Source organism: Calypte anna, chromosome 4, assembly GCF_003957555.1.
Source record: "Calypte anna isolate BGI_N300 chromosome 4, bCalAnn1_v1.p, whole genome shotgun sequence".
Lineage (NCBI taxonomy): Eukaryota > Metazoa > Chordata > Aves > Apodiformes > Trochilidae > Calypte > Calypte anna.
Genome location: NC_044247.1, coordinates 16,981,736 through 16,999,297, shown reverse-complemented (window position 1 = coordinate 16,999,297; position 17,562 = coordinate 16,981,736). Strand labels below are relative to the sequence as shown.

General features: G+C 51.4%; 2 protein-coding genes across 3 annotated transcripts in view; both read left to right on the top strand.

Moving 5' to 3' along the window:
• The window catches only part of NSDHL (NAD(P) dependent steroid dehydrogenase-like), an 8,875-nt gene extending 257 nt beyond the window's left edge, over positions 1-8,618 (top strand). Inside the window, 7 exon segments of the mRNA XM_008500068.2 lie at positions 1,965-2,126; positions 2,948-3,094; positions 4,989-5,117; positions 5,983-6,125; positions 7,290-7,392; positions 8,053-8,130; positions 8,132-8,618. Coding sequence (XP_008498290.1) covers positions 1,965-2,126; positions 2,948-3,094; positions 4,989-5,117; positions 5,983-6,125; positions 7,290-7,392; positions 8,053-8,130; positions 8,132-8,389 — 1,020 coding nt within the window. The 3' untranslated portion in view covers positions 8,390-8,618.
• An 8,851-nt stretch (positions 8,619-17,469) lies between these two features.
• Positions 17,470-17,562, top strand: part of ZNF185 (zinc finger protein 185 with LIM domain) — a 38,989-nt gene continuing 38,896 nt past the window's right edge. For both annotated transcript variants that reach the window (XM_030449149.1, XM_030449148.1), the window contains exon 1: positions 17,470-17,524. The gene's annotated coding sequence lies outside the window, so the exon portion shown is untranslated. The remainder of the gene's footprint in view (positions 17,525-17,562) is intronic.

Genomic DNA, 17,562 nt, shown 5'->3' with positions numbered 1-17,562 from the left:
GCCAAGGAACAGTTTAGAGTTCCCCAGAGACCCAGCAGTGCTCCAACCCCTCAAGCAGTGGCTTTGCCAGTGCTGCCCAAGATTTAGGGCCCCCAGGCTCATTTCTCCAGGCTTTAGGTTGGGTAGCAGTGCAGAGAGGGGCCCTGGGTGGCTGTAACCTCCTCTGTGATCCCTGCCTTGCCTGCAGGAGGTGCCTGAACATCACTCTTGGGTCACTGAGCTGTTCTGTTGCACTGCTTGTGATTGTTTATAGGTCATTTCTCCCTCTTGAGCTGTTTCCTCATTAATTCCCATCAAACCTCTGGCAGGGCAGGCAGCCTGGGGTAGTTGGGAAGCAACTGCCCCTGTGCTCAGCCCTGGTGAGGCCACAGCTTGAGTCCTGTGTCCAGTTCTGGGCCCCTCAGCTCAGGAAGGAGATTGAGGTGCTGGAGCAGGTGCAGAGAAGAGCAAGGAGGCTGTGAAGGGATCCAGCAGAATTCCTGTGAGGAAGGGCTGAGGGAGCTGGGGGTGTTGAGGCTGGAGAAGAGGAGGCTCAGGGGAGACCTCATCACTCTCTCCAACTCCCTGAAAGGAGGTTGGAGCCAGGGGGGGGTCGGGGAGGTATCAGTGGGATAAGAGGGCTCGGACTAAAGAATTTTTTCCTAATATCCAACCTAAACCTCCCCTGGCAGAGCTGAAGCTCTGCCAGGGGAGGTTTAGGTTGGATATTAGGAAAGGATTCTCTGCAGAGAGGGTGATCAGGCATTGGAATGGGCTGCCCAGGGAAGTAGTGGATTCTCCGTGTCTGGAGATCTTTCCAAAGAGCCTGGATGTGGCACTGAGTGCCATGGGCTGGGAACCACGGGGGGAGTGGATCAAGGGTTGGACTCGATGAGCTCTGAGCTCCCTTCCAACCCAGCCCATTCTGTGATTCTATGAAAGGAGCCAGGAAGACCCCACACTGCAGCATCATGGAGCATGTCCAGGCTGTTGTATCTTCCCAGCCCCTCACTGGATGGGCAACCATTCCCTGCCTGCCTTCCCACCTGCATTTTAACCCAGGGCTCTGCTTGGTGAGGGAACTGTGGAGCCCTCAGCACTCTCCTCCATATCCTCTGGTCTCTTGCAGTTATCAAATAAACCACTGGGCCAGCCCATTAGAATTTTGAATTTATTTTTTTTACCCACTTTAATCATCCTTCACCTTTCTAAAGAGCAGCTTTCCCTGAGCAGCTGCAGTGACCTCTTCCCCTTCCTGCTGTGGATACCTGGCACTCTGCAGCAGAACCTTTCTTGTAGCACTTCAAAACTTGTGAGCAGTCATCTCCTCCCAGTGGTTTTGTGGGGCTGAACCTTCCCCAGGTGGGTGGGTGGATTGGCTGCAGGGCTGGGAGCTGGGGCAGCAGCAGGGAGGAGCAAGTTCACTTCCAGGCAGGACAGAGCTTTCTCTGTACAAAACCTTCCTCAGCCTGGTTCCTTGTGTGGCCTGGGATGGCAGCAGCAGCTGCAGCCTCACTCCAGTGAGGTGAGTGACCAGCTTGGAAGCTCTTAATGAGTGTTGATTCCAGCCACTGATTGCAAAAAACTTCAAAAGGAGAAAGAAAGGAAGAATAACTCAAGGGGTAAGCCCTGCCTCTGCCTGGTTGCTGCCTTGGAGAAGCCAGAGCCTGGCTCTGCTCTGAAGATGGTTGTGTCCTTGCTAACCAGGGCAGTTTTAGTGTCCTGAATCACCTCTGCCAGGTGGCTGAAGCAACTTCTGTTTGCTTTACCACCAGGGCAGGGTCCTGCAGAGCCCATCCTCTTTGTTTTGGTTTGGTTTGGTTTGGTTTTTCCCTCCCTACTCCCTCACCCACTTGGTCATGGGGCAGAGTTCTGAGTCCAGCCCAGGGGCTGTGAGGGCACAGCTGTTCTGAAGACTCTCTTGACAGCTGGATTTAGAGTCCTCCAATTAACCTGATTGCTTTTCTCCCTCTCTCTCTCTGCAGGCTGGCAAGAAGTGCACAGTGATTGGGGGGTCAGGATTCTTGGGCCAGCACATGGTGGAGCAGCTCCTGGAGAAGGGTTATGTGGTCAATGTGTTTGACCTCCAGAAGAGGTTTGACAATGACCAAGTGCAGTTCTTCCTGGGAGACCTCTGTGACAAAGAGGTATGGGCTGAGAGAAACAGAGCTGCTGCTGAAGGGATTGGTTGTTCAAGCAGCTTGCCCAGCCTGGCCTGAAGCACTGCAGCACCCAGAGGCATTGCAGAGGTTTTGAAGGGGTTTAAACATGTCCCCCAGCCTTTCCCTGGACTGGCAGCAGCATCTGGGACACTTAAAGACAGACACTGGATGTCTGCAGCTGAAAGGGACTCTGGGTTCTGATTTGCATGACTGTTAGCTGGGTCATTACACTGCCTAATTACAGCTCACCCTGGGTAATTGCATGTGGGTGCTCTCCTGGCTCACCCCAGCCACAGGAGAAGGGCAGAACATGTTTTTCCTCCCAGCTCAGGCCCTCCAGGACCTTCTGCCTCAGCTCAGCCATGTGTGGGAGCCTTGGCAGAACATTTGTTTGCAATCTGGTGTCTCCCCAGCAGCATGAAGGGTCCTGTCTGGGAGCCTGGGGGCTCTGCTCCTGCCATGGGGCACTGCTGGATGCAAACCCTGCTCCTCAGGTCTCTGGCTCCAGGGAATTTGGGGTTTTGTGCACTTGGGACTGTTGCAGGGGAGTGAAGTCTGGGTGGCCTCCAGGTCTCTGGAAGTTCCCAGGCTCTTCTCTGGAAGGAGCAGATGCTGCAGTGCTCCTGGGCCTGAGAGGGAGAGACATGGGGAAGATCCTGGAACTCAGCTGCCCACCTGTATGGAAGGAATGTGACTTGATATTTAATGGGTTTATTGGTTTCCAGGAGAAAAAACTGTGGTTTATGTCCTTCCTTTTTCCATTTTGTAGCCTCACTCCTGTCTCTTTCTGTCTGTCTGTCCCCCAGGCCTTGCTCCCAGCTCTGCAGGGGGTGTCTGTGGCTTTTCACTGTGCATCCCCAGCACCTGCCAGTGACAACAGGGAACTCTTCTACAGGGTGAACTTTCTGGGGACCAAAGCAGTCATTGAAGCCTGCAGAGAAGCTGGGGTGCAGGTAAGGGTGGAACAGGGGACTCTGAGGTGCTGCTGGGACTTTGCAACAATTGCAGCATGGCCCTGTGCTCAGCCCTGAGGCCACAGCTTGAGTCCTGTGTCCAGTTCTGGGCCCCTCAGTTCAGGAAGGATATTGAGGTCCTCGAACAGGTCCAAAGGAGGCAACCAGGCTGGTGAAGGGACTCGAGCACAGATCCTGTGAGGAGAGGCTGAGGGAGCTGGGGGTGTTGAGGCTGGAGAAGAGGAGGCTCAGGGGAGACCTCATCACTCTCTGCAACTCCCTGAAAGGAGGTTGGAGCCAGGGGGGGGTTGGGCTCTTTTCCCAGGCAACTCTCAGCAAGACAAGAGGGCACAAAGGGTCTCAAGTTGTGCCAGGGGAGGTTTAGGTTGGAGATGAGAAAGAATTTCTTTCTGGAGAGGGTGATCAGGCATTGGAATGGGCTGCCCAGGGAAGTAGTGGATTCTCCGTGTCTGGAGATCTTTCCAAAGAGCCTGGATGTGGCACTGAGTGCCATGGGCTGGGAACCACGGGGGGAGTGGATCAAGGGTTGGACTTGATGAGCTCTGAGGTCCCTTCCAACCCAGCCCATTCTATGATTCTATGATTCAATCCCACTCTTGTTTTGGGAGAAGGGCAAAGGTCTCTGAGATCTGGAATTCCTCCTTGTTTTGGGGAAATTAGGAGAGAGAGAGAGAGAGAGAGAGAGAGAGGCTCTGGTCTCCCAGTTAGTGTCTGCTGGGAGCTCAGCACAGCAGGCAGGCATCTTGCAGTCTTCCTGACTGCAGGAAAAGCATCCCTGAAAATTTGTCTGCCCAGACATCTGGAAATCACCCATGGGAGAGCCCTGGCTGAGGAGTGGGTTCCCTCAGGCTTTAATTGGGGGGCAGTGCTAAAGGAAGCTGTGCCAGCAGTAGAAGTATCCATGGCAGTATTACCTGTGTGAGCTCTTTGACTGTAATGAGAAGGAACACACTTGTGCCACAACTTCAGTGCAATTTGGTTTAGAAAATCATCTGCCTGGAAAAGAAAGAGCCAGAGGAAACCAGGCTGCTGCTCAGGCAAGGTTGTGGTGTCTGGTTTTGGGGTGGTTTTTTTTTTTTTTTCTTCTGTTATTTTGGTACCCCAAGTTTTCATTTAAGTTCTTAGCAAAGCTCAGTGCATGTGAAGATCCCTTCCTGCTCCTGGGCAGAGGTGTGGCCTCCAAAGGAGGCATTTTGCTCCATGTCCCTGTACAGATCTGGGGTGATGTTGGTCAGCACTGGGTCTCTGTCCCATAGGGCTCCAAGCCCCACAGTTTGCTGCTTATTGGGCTGTGGGTTGGGGTTGGTTTTTTTTTCCCCTCTCATCTAATAAAGTGCTGTAGGAAATGGGCCAGGAGGTGTTTACCTTCAGGCTCAGTCTGGGTGCTGTCAGAGCAAGGAGTGAAGTCTTGTTGGAGCTTGTTGGACCCACTCAGCTTTCTATGTCAGTGCTGATCTTGTTTAAAACCAGGTTTCTGATTACTCAGATACATCCCTGGCTTCCTGTTTCCAACCCACCAGGGTAGGTTTCTATCCAACAAAAGCATCTGAGATAAGAAATCCTTTCCTGGTTGGGTCTAGCATGGCATTGGTAGGGGCAAGAGGAGCAAATATGCCTTAAAAATGCTTTAAGTGCTGAGCCAAGTGGGCTCTGATCTGTCTGGGGGTGTTTTCCATCTCCTTCAGGCAGCACTCAGCAGTCTGGCAGTCCACTCAGAGGGGGAGTTTTCTCACCTGCTGTAGGAGTTTCTTTCTAGGCTCTGTTTGCTCAGCTCTAGGATCAGTTGCTTAAACATGATTATTCAGCCTTCATAAGTAATAACCCTCTGGTGTTAGGCTTTAAACAACTGTTTTTTCTTTCACCTCTGTTGCAGAAGCTGGTGTTAACTAGCAGTGCCAGTGTGGTTTTTGAGGGCACAGACATAAAAAATGGATCAGAAGATCTCCCCTATGCAAAAAAACCCATTGACTATTACACAGAGACCAAGATCCTCCAGGAGAAGGTATTTAACAGGTTTGCTTTCCATGCTTAAAAGTGAAAGTAGGGCGTGCCCTGAGGGACCCCACCAGGCTCTTCAAGACTCAACAGTTTGCTGTTGTTCTCCAGAAGCTCCTTCATTAAAAAGAAGTGTCTCATCCTGACAGTTCCAGAGGAAACCTGGGCATGTGGAGCAATGCCTGCCAGGCTTCTCAGAGTACAGCTGCAATAGAAAATTCCCCTCTTAGGGACAGATCTGTCTGCTTGTAGCCCTCTTGCTCTCAGCCTGGGGGCTCAGGAGCTGTGGATTCCCTCACTCTGTGGGAGGTGGCTGCCTCTTCCCTCTCTCACCAGTCCTCCACAGCCTTGGTCCTGCAGCTGCTTTCCTACCAGCTCCCTGGAGTCAAAACACAGAAATATTCAGATTTTCCTTGGCTGGGGGGACCCCTCTGAATGCAATCAGGGAGACCTCCCCTGGAAATCTCTGTCAGATGATAGAGACACAGACTGAATTGCTCAGAGTCCTTTTTTTCTCCAATATGTTCATAAAGGATTTGGAGGGTGAAGGAACTTCCCAAGCTCCTCTGGTTTCTCTGCTGTTGAATCAGGGAGGCAACGAGTTCCCTTCCTTTGCCTGTCAGTTTTTAAAGTCTCCAATTAGGAAAAGAGACTTTTGTGTCTTCCTTTCATTGAAGAGAAGTGGGAAAGGAGCTGGGAACAAAGGATTTGTGAAGATACTTCAGGTGGGCAGTCATCTTCCACTGACTGAAACCCTTCCCAAGAGGACAGGGGACCTCTCACCCCCTCTGTGATGATCTCAGAACGTATCCATATTTTTCCTCCCAGACATTCTCTCCTGATTGAGTTCTTTTTTTTTTTTCCTCCTTCAGGAAGTGCTCAGTGCCAATGACCCAGACAACAACTTTTTCACAACTGCTCTTCGTCCCCATGGAATATTTGGTCCCAGAGACCCTCAGCTGGTTCCCATCCTCATCCAGGCAGCTAAGAGTGGCAAAATGAAGTTCATCATTGGGTGAGCAAGGCTTTTTATAGCTTTTTAAAAAAGGTTGATGCTGGACTACAGAAGTTTTCTGGAAGGGAATGTTACTACATCAGTAGTGGTGTTGTGGCATGAAAAAAGAAAAAAAAAGGTTTTGTTTTTTTTTCCTTGTGATCCAGGATTCCTTTTTAAAACTCCTCCTGTGCTGGGGACTTGTGCACTCAGATTGTGAATGTTCACAATGCAAAATGAGTATCAGGGGGAGAGCTGACATAGCTTGAGCTGAGAGAACTGAGATTACTGGCTGGTAGTTTAATTAAGATCCACTTCTAGTATTTGAGGTTCTTGCCACACTTTATGGCAGTGTGTTTCTCACTGAAGGGTCGAAGGTGTCTGCCCTGTTACTGAGCCTTGTGCAGAGCTCAGGGGGGACATTTTAGAGCAAGAAATACTTCAAACTACTAATGAGGCCACACTTATTGGTGGTATCATGCTCTGGGGTTTCCCTACCCCTGTACAGATGTTCATATCCCTCTGAGAACACAGATAAAACACCCACTCATCTGTGCACCCAGGCACTGCCAAGTTGTTCCCTCTCAGGAAGCTGGGCTGCAGCAACTCTGAGTTTTACAGCCAGCTCAGAGTGGTGATGGTTTTGTTACAAACCACCTGTTTGTTTAGCTCTGCTCTGGGAGCTGAGGTTTGATTTCAGTTTCTCTGCAGAGATAGATTTATCAGAGTGGGTTAAATCTGTTTTCAGCTTGGGGTGAAGTTGGCTTTTTGAGAGAGCAGGAATGTCATGAGCTGGGACATCCATGATGGAAAGCCTGTCCCTGTGTGACCTGCTTTGTGCCAGTGACCACTCAGTTTCTGTTTGCTCTGCTCCAGTGCATCTCTCTGCTGATTCCCAGGCCTGCAGGGCTTGCAACACCTAGAAACTTGGTTTAAAAATGTTACAGGAAGGTAACTTGGGGAGTCTTGACACAAGCTGAGACAGTAACAGCATTTCTTCTGTCTGCAGAAGGGTGTGCAGGCAGGCAGTCTCTCTGACAAGGTTTAGCCTGAAACTGCAGCACATGGGAACAGAGGAGGAAATTTGGGATAAATCAGCCTGGTGTCAGAGTCCTTCCTTGTGCCACAAGCAGATTTTTCAGCCTAACATCCTTTTTTTTTTTGGTTGGTTTCTTTTCTGTGCAGGGATGGAAAGAACTTGGTAGATTTTACTTATGTGGAAAACGTGGTCCATGGGCACATCCTGGCTGCTGAAAAGCTTCAGAAAGACTCTCCCCTCTGTGGGAAGGTAAGGAAGGAGCTCTGGAGCTCATGATGATTTTTTTTTTTCTCTGTGCTTATCACCCATCCTGGGGAGGAGTGGACCTGGCACACACCAATGGTTCCATGGGTTTTTTGGGGTTTTTTTCCTGGCTGTGTGTTCCAGGAGTGGTTGCCCACCTGGCAGCCACTGGGTGCAGCCATGTGGGCTGAGATGTATGGACACACTTTAACCTCATGCTATAAAGCTCCTCGTGAAAGGAAACCCAGTCAGAATTGTGGGTGGCCAGGATGGGTTTGTAAGAAATAATTATTTAAGCTTTTGCAGTTGAGTTCAGAACAGGTGAAGCTTTTCCAGACTTTTTGCATGGCAGTTGTCATGCTCTGGGCACACACTGTGCATCTAGCTGGGCTGCTTTCTTGTGTTTGTGGTGTGCCATTCAGTTTGTTTGACCATTGAGGAGTGATTTTAACCTCAGGAGTGTCAGAAGTCCCTGGGCCTTGCTGAGCAAGGAAAAAGGGCTCATTTTTTCATTTTCAGGTGGTCAGTGCAGAGCAGTTTCTGATGACAATGTGTTCTCAGTCCAGCCTGGGAGGTCAGTCTCCTCAGCATGGGCCATCACAGAGACAAACTGATGAAAACTGGGATGATTTTTATCATTTGCCTTTTTGTCTTCCTCTCTTCCAGGCATTTCACATCACAAATGATGAACCAATTCCTTTCTGGGCTTTCCTGTCCCGAATCTTGACTGGCTTGAACTACGACCCCCCCCAAGTATCACATTCCCTACTGGCTGGCTTATTACCTGGCCCTCTTCCTGTCCCTGGTGCTCTGGCTCCTGAGTCCCCTGGTCACCATCAAGGCCACTTTCACCCCCATGAGGGTGGCATTAGCTGGGACATTTCACTACTATAGCTGTGAAGAGGCCAAGAAGGCCATGGGCTACAGACCAGTGGTCACCTTGGATCAGGCAATAGCCAGGACCCTGCAGAGCTACCCCCACCTCCGCAGGGCTCAGCCCTGACAGGCCCTCAATGGACTTTTTCTTGCTCCATTTCCATCATTTCTGTGATGTCTGCAGATGAACACTGAACAAACCCACTGACTCTCAAGAACAGGGAGTTTCCCCCTCCCCCCTGCCCCTCCAAGTCCCTCCTCACCATTATCAAGATGGCTTGAGAAAAACTCCTCTAGACCAACACTTCCTTTCTTTGCTGTGACTTCTGGTTGTGAAAGAGCTGCTGAACCCTCTGGACTATGAATAAACACCCTGCTGGGCCCTCTTCAGTCCCAGCCCAGCACACCAGCATTCCTTCATCTTCTCTCTCTCCACCCTCCTCTGTTTTGTTGCTCTGGTGATAACAGCCACCTCTTCCCCAGGCTGCAGACTGCTCAATGAATTACTTCTCAGGACTGGTTCCTCTCCCTGCCTTCTTGGCTTCTTTCTATACACAAGAGCCATGAAAGAGGCTGGTGCCAAAAAGGAGTTCTGCCACCACCCCTTAAATCACTGGAGCCAATTTTGCTGTTCCCTCTGACTGGTGGGTGGTTTGGCTTCTTCCTGAGGCTCCAGGAGGAAACCTGAGAAAGGGGCAGGCTTGGCCTCTCTGGAAGGAAGCACACACCTTTGTTTCTGCCTGCTTCTCTTAAAAAGCAACCTAAATAAATCAAGAGGTGACTTCCTAATTTTGTGTTCCATCTCTGAGGGGACAGATCCCGTTCTGAGCATCTGGGCAGTCACAGGGTTTTAGTTGTTCTCTTCGTGGGGGCAGAAATCCTTCTTCCTGTGGCTGCTGTCTGTCAGTGCAGGATCTCTTCCCAACCCTCCCATCCCAGAGGAGCTGCTCTGGCTGGGAAGTCCCAGTGCACCCAGCTCTTGTCTGACTTGGGGTTTCTGGTGATGTCTGGTGCTTTGAGCACGTAGTGCATGAAAAATAGCAAACCCTTTTCCACAAGACAATCGGTCTCATAATGCTGTGGTCACCACACTGTTCAGTTGGACATTTATATGAAGGGTGCTTTACCCTGTAATCTTCCTAAGTGCCCCAGTTCTGTTTTAAGTGAAGATCTGAGGTCAGAGCTGGACCTTCCCTCCCTGCCAGTTCCTGGTGGCTCCTCAGGAGTTTTTGGTGCCTCATCTTCAGCAGCCTGGGAAGTGCCTCACACCACAAGAGCCTTAAACCTCATCTGGGAGCTCGATGTCCTGCTAGAATCCTATAGAAATTAATTTTATTTTAACTTCTGGCTGTTTTCAGGAGAGTTTGACCTTGGCTTTGTTGCTGTTTGTTTTTAGATTTTCATTTCCTGCTCCACCAGCCAGCTAGCTGGGCCAGCCTTCCCCTGCCCAGCCCACAGGGTAACTACTCAGAGCTTGGATTCTGAAGTGCAGTTCTGGCAGCAGGATGCTGCTAAAGAAAAACAAAGCCCTGTGCTTTGTTGCTCTTCTGAAATCTGCTCCTTTCAGCCCCTGTTCCAGTGCAGTGGGAGAGAGATGCTGCTTAAAACAATCAATTGAGATGTAGAAAGGCAACACTTGTGATGAGCCCACACTGGGCTGAGATGCCTGGTTTGTTCCCCAGGGTTTGTGCAGAAAAGGGGCAGAAAACTCCAGCTCCTCATGGCTGAGAGTGCCCTGGCACAGGGATGGGGGAGAGGATGGGATCCTCCTGACCTGCCAGGAGCAAGGACTGCAGTTATTGCACTGCTAACTGCACGCTTCGGCCTCTAGATGGCATTTCCAGCCTCAAACAATCCCTGAAATGCTGTCAGTCAGGCCCTGGCCCTGGTTCAGCGCAGGGTTCCTCATCTCCCCGTGCCTGGGGAGGACTCAAGAGGTGAAGGTACCGACCAGAAGGTGCTGGAGAAACAAGAGGCACTGGCAGTTCAGGTCTGCTGGCCAAGGAGCAGCAGGCAGGATGGTTTCCACACGTGTCTGCTTGGTACCAGAAGGGTAAACCAGAGGTTTTGGTTGTTCAGGGTGAGCAGTTTCCCAGAGCTGGGCACAGCAAGAGGCATTGCATCACCTGGGGTTGGGCTGACTGGGTGCTCCCTGTGTAATTGGGTCAGGCCCCAGTGTTCCTTCTGGCAGGCTGGCAAGGTGCTGGTCCCAAAGCAGGAGTGAGCAGGCAGTGTTGGGTTGCTGAGCAGGAGCTGGCATGGCTGTGCCTGTGCTCCTGGCCACAACAGAGGAGGAATCTGGCTTCATCCATGGGCTCTGCTCTCCCTGAGCAAGCCTCCTCCTCCTCTCAACTCATTTTGCATCCTGATAAGCACCTGTGTGTGTCCCATCCTGTGTTCTGGGGACGAGCCAGTGGATCCTTCCATGCTTTCCTCCCTCTGGTTTCTCTGTCCTGCCAGCTCTTCATGACCTGGAAGGGTCCTGTGTGTGTCAGGAAGTGAGCAGGGGGCTACAAAGCCAAATAAATGCCCATTGTCAAAATTTCCTCCTAAATATCCAGGGTCAAGTGCAGCTGCAGTATCTCGTTCTTGGTGATGCTTAACAGGCTGCAAAGGACTTCAAAGACTTTCCCATAGCACTCAAACTTCTTATCTCATTCTGCTCTCCTGGCTCTTTCTTGCTGTAGCTCCTCATTTTGCTGACTTGAGACTGGGTTTGGTTTAGACAAGCAGTGGGGAGATAAAGGAAATATCTTCTGTTGCTTACTCTAGAGAAAGGAGAGAGAGGAAAAGCCAGAGAGGAACAAAAGCGCTTTCCCAGGTGGAGTCAAGGCAACCAGGAGCCCCATTTCTGCTTCTAGAGAGAGATTGCAATGTTTGCCCAGGACTTGCAGGAGGTCCAATGCTCTGCAGTGCTCAGATGCAGCCTCCTGGGCAGCTGAGAAACCTTTTGGCTCAGTAAATCCTTGCAGCTGCTGCTCAGGTCTGTGCTGGTGATCTCCAAGTGGAGTTTCCATGCTTTTGTTTTGTAGCACTGCAAAGCCAAAGCTTGTCCTGAGTGTGCTGGGCTCTGCTCCCTGGGAGAAGTGTTTCCTGAGTTTCACTGGTGCTTGTGCAAGCCTTTGGCAAGTGATGGTGCAACTCAGTCCTTATTGTGGGAGCAGGAAAGCAACATGTTTGCTTCAGAGCCCAGAGGAAGCTTGCTGAGCTGGTGATGAGAGCTAAACAGGCATCTCCCTGCTTGCAACACAGGCTGCCTGGGGTGTTCCTGCTCTCTGAGCCATGCCACCAGCCTGGCTCTGAGCCACAGCCTCTTCTGGCCCCTCTGCTGACAAGGTGACTTTTTTTAAGCCCTGAGAGTTCCCACTGAGGTGTGTCTGCCTGACCAGGGGTGAGAGGAGTGTGTTCCAGCAGCCCAGGATACACCATTCTCTGCTGCTGCCTGCTGAGGGAAGGTGAGGTCTGGCAGTTTGGCACAGCTCTGGAATGATACCTGGTGAAAAACCAGTTTGATTCCCTCGTAACAAATGGGTGTAGTGGTTTTACACCCTTTACTCATCCCAGCTCTGCTCAGTCTCTACTGAGGCTTTGGTGCTCTGTCACCTTGGTGAAAGCAAAGGACTGATGGGTTACTCACCTGCCTTCCACCCTCCCTGCAAGGATGGGGACAGGTGGTGACATGGGAGAAAGTGTTATCAGAAAACCAGGAAATGTTCCTGTGGAGTCCAGGGCTCTGGAACAGGAGCCAGCAGTGTGCCCAGGTGGCCAACAATCCCAGTGGCATCCTGGGCTGGCTCAGGAACAGCGTGGCCAGCAGGTCCAGGGAAGGGATTCTGCCCCTGTGCTCAGCTCTGGTGAGGCCACAGCTTGAGTCCTGTGTCCAGTTCTGGGCCCCTCAGCTCAGGAAGGAGCTTGAGGTGCTGGAGCAGGTCCAGAGAAGAGCAAGGAGGCTGTGAAGGGATCCAGCAGAATTGCTGTGAGGAAGGGCTGAGGGAGCTGGGGGTGTTGAGGCTGGAGAAGAGGAGGCTCAGGGGAGACCTCATCACTCTCTCCAACTCCCTGAAAGGAGGTTGGAGCCAGGGGGGGGTTGGGCTCTTTTCCCAGGCAACTCTCAGCAAGACAAGAGGGCAGGGTCTCAAGTTGTGCCAGGGGAGGTTTAGGTTGGAGATGAGAAAGAATTTCTTTCTGGAGAGGGTGATCAGGCATTGGAATGGGCTGCCCAGGGAAGTAGTGGATTCTCCGTGTCTGGAGCTATTTCCAAAGAGCCTGGATGTGGCACTGAGTGCCATGGGCTGGGAACCACGGGGGGAGTGGATCAAGGGTTGGACTTGATGAGCTCTGAGCTCCCTTCCAACCCAGCCAATTCTATGATTCTATGACTAGAAAATCCTCCAAGACCTTTAAGAGTATGTTTGTTGTAGTGAGTGCTGAGGGACAAGCTGGGCTGGTCAGGGAGGCTGGATGCCTCTGGTCAGAAATCCCAGGAATGCCAAGAATCACAGCAGGGTACAGCCCCTTCCCCTGGCACTGCCTGCTTGGGCTCCAGAGCTGAGCAGGTCCCTGCCACAATGTGTTCCTAAAGGTGTGTGCAGTGCTCCTCTGGAAAGGAACATCCTGGGGGGTTATGCAGATGGGTTTTGAAGTGGCTGCTGCTTGAAGTGGAAGTGGTGTGCCTGGGGCTGAGGGCTCTGGGCTGCCTGATGGACCCTGGCAAGAAGAAACTGCAGCCTCAGCATCACTGCAGGTCCCAGCCCTGCTCTGAGCTTTTCTGGTGCTCTGGTTCATCCACTGGCTGGAGAAATCCCCCTGCAGGGCAGCTCCTGGACTTCTGAGAAAGAGAGAGCTTCATCTGTTGATGTTTCAGAGCACTGGCATTGGTTACTGCCCACTGCTCTTAAACAAAATAATAAATATTTCCCTAAAGCAGCCCAGCCCCTAACCAAAAAACCTCTCTTGGAAAGGGTCTGGTTTGCAGCTCAGTCCTCAGTTTCTCTGGTTTTGTTTCTTGGATGCAAGTGCCCTTCATACTTGCCACACTCTGTCCTGGGTAGTTCTCTTACACTGGGGCTACACTTCTCTTTCTTTAAGTTATTTTTTCACACACACACACATATATATATATATATATTTTTTACTTAACCAATGCAAGTCCTTTAAATCTTTTGCTGTTAGGCATTCTCTCCAGCCTGTGAGTGGTTTCTGTGGCTGCAGCTTTTGTGTGGTGTAATTCTCCTGTCCCACTGATCCCAAACGAGCTGCTTTGCAGACACTGAGAATGTAAGGGAGGCAGAGAAACAGCAGTGAAACAAGCACTGAGCTTTGGCACAAGTGTTTGGGCCTTTCTTGTAAAGAAGATTGAGGGGGAATCCATTGCCTGGTAAAGCTGGGTACTCCAGCCTGAAATTTATCTACAGCTTTTGCAGGAAAATAAAGTTTCCTAACTGGAGATGGGAAAACAAGGCCAGTGAGGCTGAGCTTGGTGGCTTCTCCCAAAGCATCACAAACTTGTCAGTATTTATTTACCCTGTAGCTGCCAGCTTGAAAAAAGCTTCTTGCAGTGGTAACAGGTTTACTTTTGCTTGAAGTAGAATCCAAGTGTAGCTCTTGCTATATATATATATATATTAGCAAAAAGGCCCAGTGTCCCTGCCTTCACACACACACTGCACGTCCCATGGATTCCTGACATGAAGGAGGAATCCTGACCTCTTCCAGATGCCCAAAGCTGATGCTCCTGCTCTGCTTGTCTCATTAAAGTGTCTGAAATGAAATCAGTTGACTTCCCCTACAGATTTTTTTTTTAGATTCCCACTAGCAACCTGGTGGGAGGTGTCCCTGCCCCTGGAGGGTTGGAATTGGATGATCATAAAAGGTCCCTTGCAACCCTGGAAATTCGATGATTCTATGATTTACTAGATGGCCTTTTAGCTTCTTGGTCTGGAGCAACCTGCTGGTGCTGTGCTTTGGTGGTGCTCTCCCAGATGTCACTCAGCCCTGCCACTTGCTGGGAAAAAAAGCAAAAAAAAAAAAGCAAAAAAAAAAAAGCAGAACAAAATCCCAAACCTCTGCCTCTGGCCACTGCTGTGATTTCAGAGTGCCACCTCATTACAAGCTGACTCTGCTCCTGGAATTATGAGGAAGAAAAGCACCCATCAGGGTTTCTGTGCCTGCTGGTCTGAGTGACATCCAGCCATAGCTTGGAAAGACTGGTTTATCTAAGAGCTGAATTGGGGTCAAACCACAAGGGCTTGTTTGGGATTGATTGTCCCTAAGTGCCCAACTGCTGAGCACCCCATGTCCTCACTCAGCTTGGTTTGCAGGGTGGGAGTAACTGTGAGTGGTGGTGACACAACAGCCCTGGGAATCTCTGATTCCAGGTGACCTGTCTGCACGGCTGGCTGTGGTTGTTTTGTGACAAACCTTTTCTACAAGGGAAAAAAGAAGAAGTGTGTCCCTGTCCTCCTCTCCTTACTGGGAAGGGAGACAGAACTGTGGCTGCCACTGATGTGCTGCTGTCATCCCCATTTCCCATGGTATCCAATGTCTGTCACCCTCTGGTGTTGTCCTAATCCATGTGAGAAAGACAGAAGGACTCTTTCCATGCTCTGCCAGTCCTGGATGACAGCTGTTCCTGAGACTTCCTTCTTTCCAGGCTTTTTAAAGTGCTCTCTCTGGTGCTGTGAAATGGGAAACTCACTCCTGAGATGATGTTCCTGCTGTCCCTGGAGCATCCTCTTCTCTGCTGCTCTGCACCAACAGCCATGGCTTGAAGAGTTTCCTGCTGTTTCTGCAGAAATGGTGTTTGGCAGCCACGTGCTGAGCTTGAGGGTCTTCACCCTCCAGTTCTGTGGGATGGGAATGGGGTGCAGGGTTCCAGGAGCACGGGGCTGCCCTTCCTGGGAGTCTGTGGAAAGCAGGAGCTTGGTTCTCCTTGCAATCAGAGTCACTGCCCTGAAGTGAAAGGCTTCAAAACAGACAGGAGAGAGAAAGAGAGAGAGAACTGGAGCTGCTGGGTAGGTCTTTAATTGCAATGGGTTTAATTGCAGTGGCTGGTGGGATGTACACTGGGAGCAGGGAAATGCTCTCTTCATACCACTACAGCAGCTTCACCTCCCACGGCTGCATTAACCAGTACTGCATTAACTAGTACTGCTTTAACCAGCTGCTTTAACCAGCAGTGCCATCACACAGGCAGTGTTTGCCCCATGGCAAAGTGAAGAGAACTAAACCATCTCTTGTCCCTTCTCTCAGGAGCATCAGAGGGTGGAGAACCCCGAGTGGGAGTGCTGCAGATTCCAGCCTGGAGGAGCCAGGGAGCTGAGTGCTGAGTAAGGTCAGTGCTGCACCAGTGGGGCTTTGGGGGGCATCAGGGGGTGTGAGGGAGGCTGAAGGCTTTTAGAGAGCTGAGTTTGAGAGGGTTTGGCTGGTTGCTGAGGCTGTGGAGAAGAGCCCTGCGTGGCATTTCAGGCTACGTGCTGTGCAGGCTGTCTCTCCCTAACCACTTGTGCACTCAGGTTGTTGTGATGGAGCTGCCAGCTCAGAAACACCTCCTCTGCTGTCCTGCCTTGCCACCACACCCCTGACTTTTAAGAGCTGTCTTTGGATGTTTTGTTTGTATGCTCGGACCTGTATTTTCAAGCTAATAACAAAATATTACTTAACACTGCACTTACCTCCTCTGAATCCTTAGGAAAAAAATCAATTCTTTGCTGTGTTCCTTTCTGAGGAAGATGGACAGGTTGGAACATTGGCTGTCTCTCTGCCAGGTCACCCAAATTACTGCACTGAGTCTTCTGGGTGCTTTGTTTTAGGATCTCCTTACCCATTTCTTTGGTGTTTAACACTAAAGTGCCCACAATGGAAGCTTTGGGGGGTTTGTTAATTGTGGAACAGTGTTCACAGTGGGGAAAAAAAAAAAAAAAAGAGTAGTCCTTAGAGCCTGGGGTGTCCCTTCTGCTTGCTTGGCAGAGGTCCCAGTGTAGCCAAGAGGCTGCCCAGGCTTTTAGTCACCATCATGTCAGGAAAAAAACCTGACCAAACCTTCAGCAAAGGAGGAGGGGATGACTCAGGGGTTACTGAGAATGAAGCTGCCCAGTCAGCTGGAGCCCTGAAGCAGAGGATGCTTCCCCGAGGTGGGGACACAGCTGCATTTTGAACAACCCACTTGGAACATGTTAAATTGGCCCCAGCTGGGCACCCTCTGTGCCCACTGGGAGCTCAGGGTGAGGCTTGGTGAGGATCAGCTCTTCTCCTCTGCTTCTTATCCCAGCTGGGATCACCAGCAGCCTCCGGGCTGAACCTGCTGGAGATCAGAGAGAAGGATCTGGGACTGGAACAACCTCGTTGGGCTCCCCAGACCTTATCTTCACTGGCTGCTGGGAGCCAGGGATGGGTTCTTAGCCCTGGCACAGCAGATCCCAGCCCAGATCTGGGGTTTTGCTCAGCAGCCCCCAGCAGAGCTGCCAGGAGAGCATTTCTCTCCATCAGCTCATCCTTCTCCAGGCTCAGCTTTATTTCTGCTTGGCTCAGGGGGGCAGGGAAGGGGGGTGCTGGGGGTACAGTTCCTCACACGCTGCTGCTGGAGCCTTCCTCGCCTTCTCCTCACCAACTCTGGCAGCCTGGGACTGCAGCCCTGACTTGCCAGAGTGCTCTGAACTCGTGCCCTCAACCACTGCTCTTTGGGGATCTGCAAAAAAAGTGTCTCCAGGGGTCTGGCTGTGTCCCTTCAGCCTCCCCAGAGCTGGCCCTCGGGGGTCTTTTGGTGGCCACAGCAATTAGAAGGGGGAATAAAGGGAAGCAGCTGAGTAGCTGGCTGAGTCTGCAGCCAGTGGTGATAATCACACCTGCAGACCTCAATTAGTCAGAACGAGGCAATCATTGTTGGGTGCTAATTACAGTGCCAGTCCCTGGTGCTGGCTGGGTACCACTGCTGTACCCGCAGCTCTTGGGCTCGAGGTGTGGGTGCCTGGGTGGCAGTGGGGTGTCTGCTCCCCCTTCCCGTGGGATGAGCCTGGCTGGCAATGCTTGGCCTGGGAAGAAATTCCACGGGGGGAGAGCTGGGGGGGCTGCTCTGCTGTCCCAGTGCAGCAGAGGGCTGGGGAGCAGGGCTGGAGAATGTCAGGAATGTCAAGGAGAGCGTGGAGGGAGGGGAGAGCGGGGCCGTTCTGAATGAGAAACCTGTTTGATTCCGCCGAAGGGCGAAACACACCCAAGTCTCCTCCTCAAAACAAGGCTTGGCTTCCAGGAGCCAGCCCTCTCCCAGGTAAGTGCTCAGCCTCGCCCACACTCACCTTTCGCTGC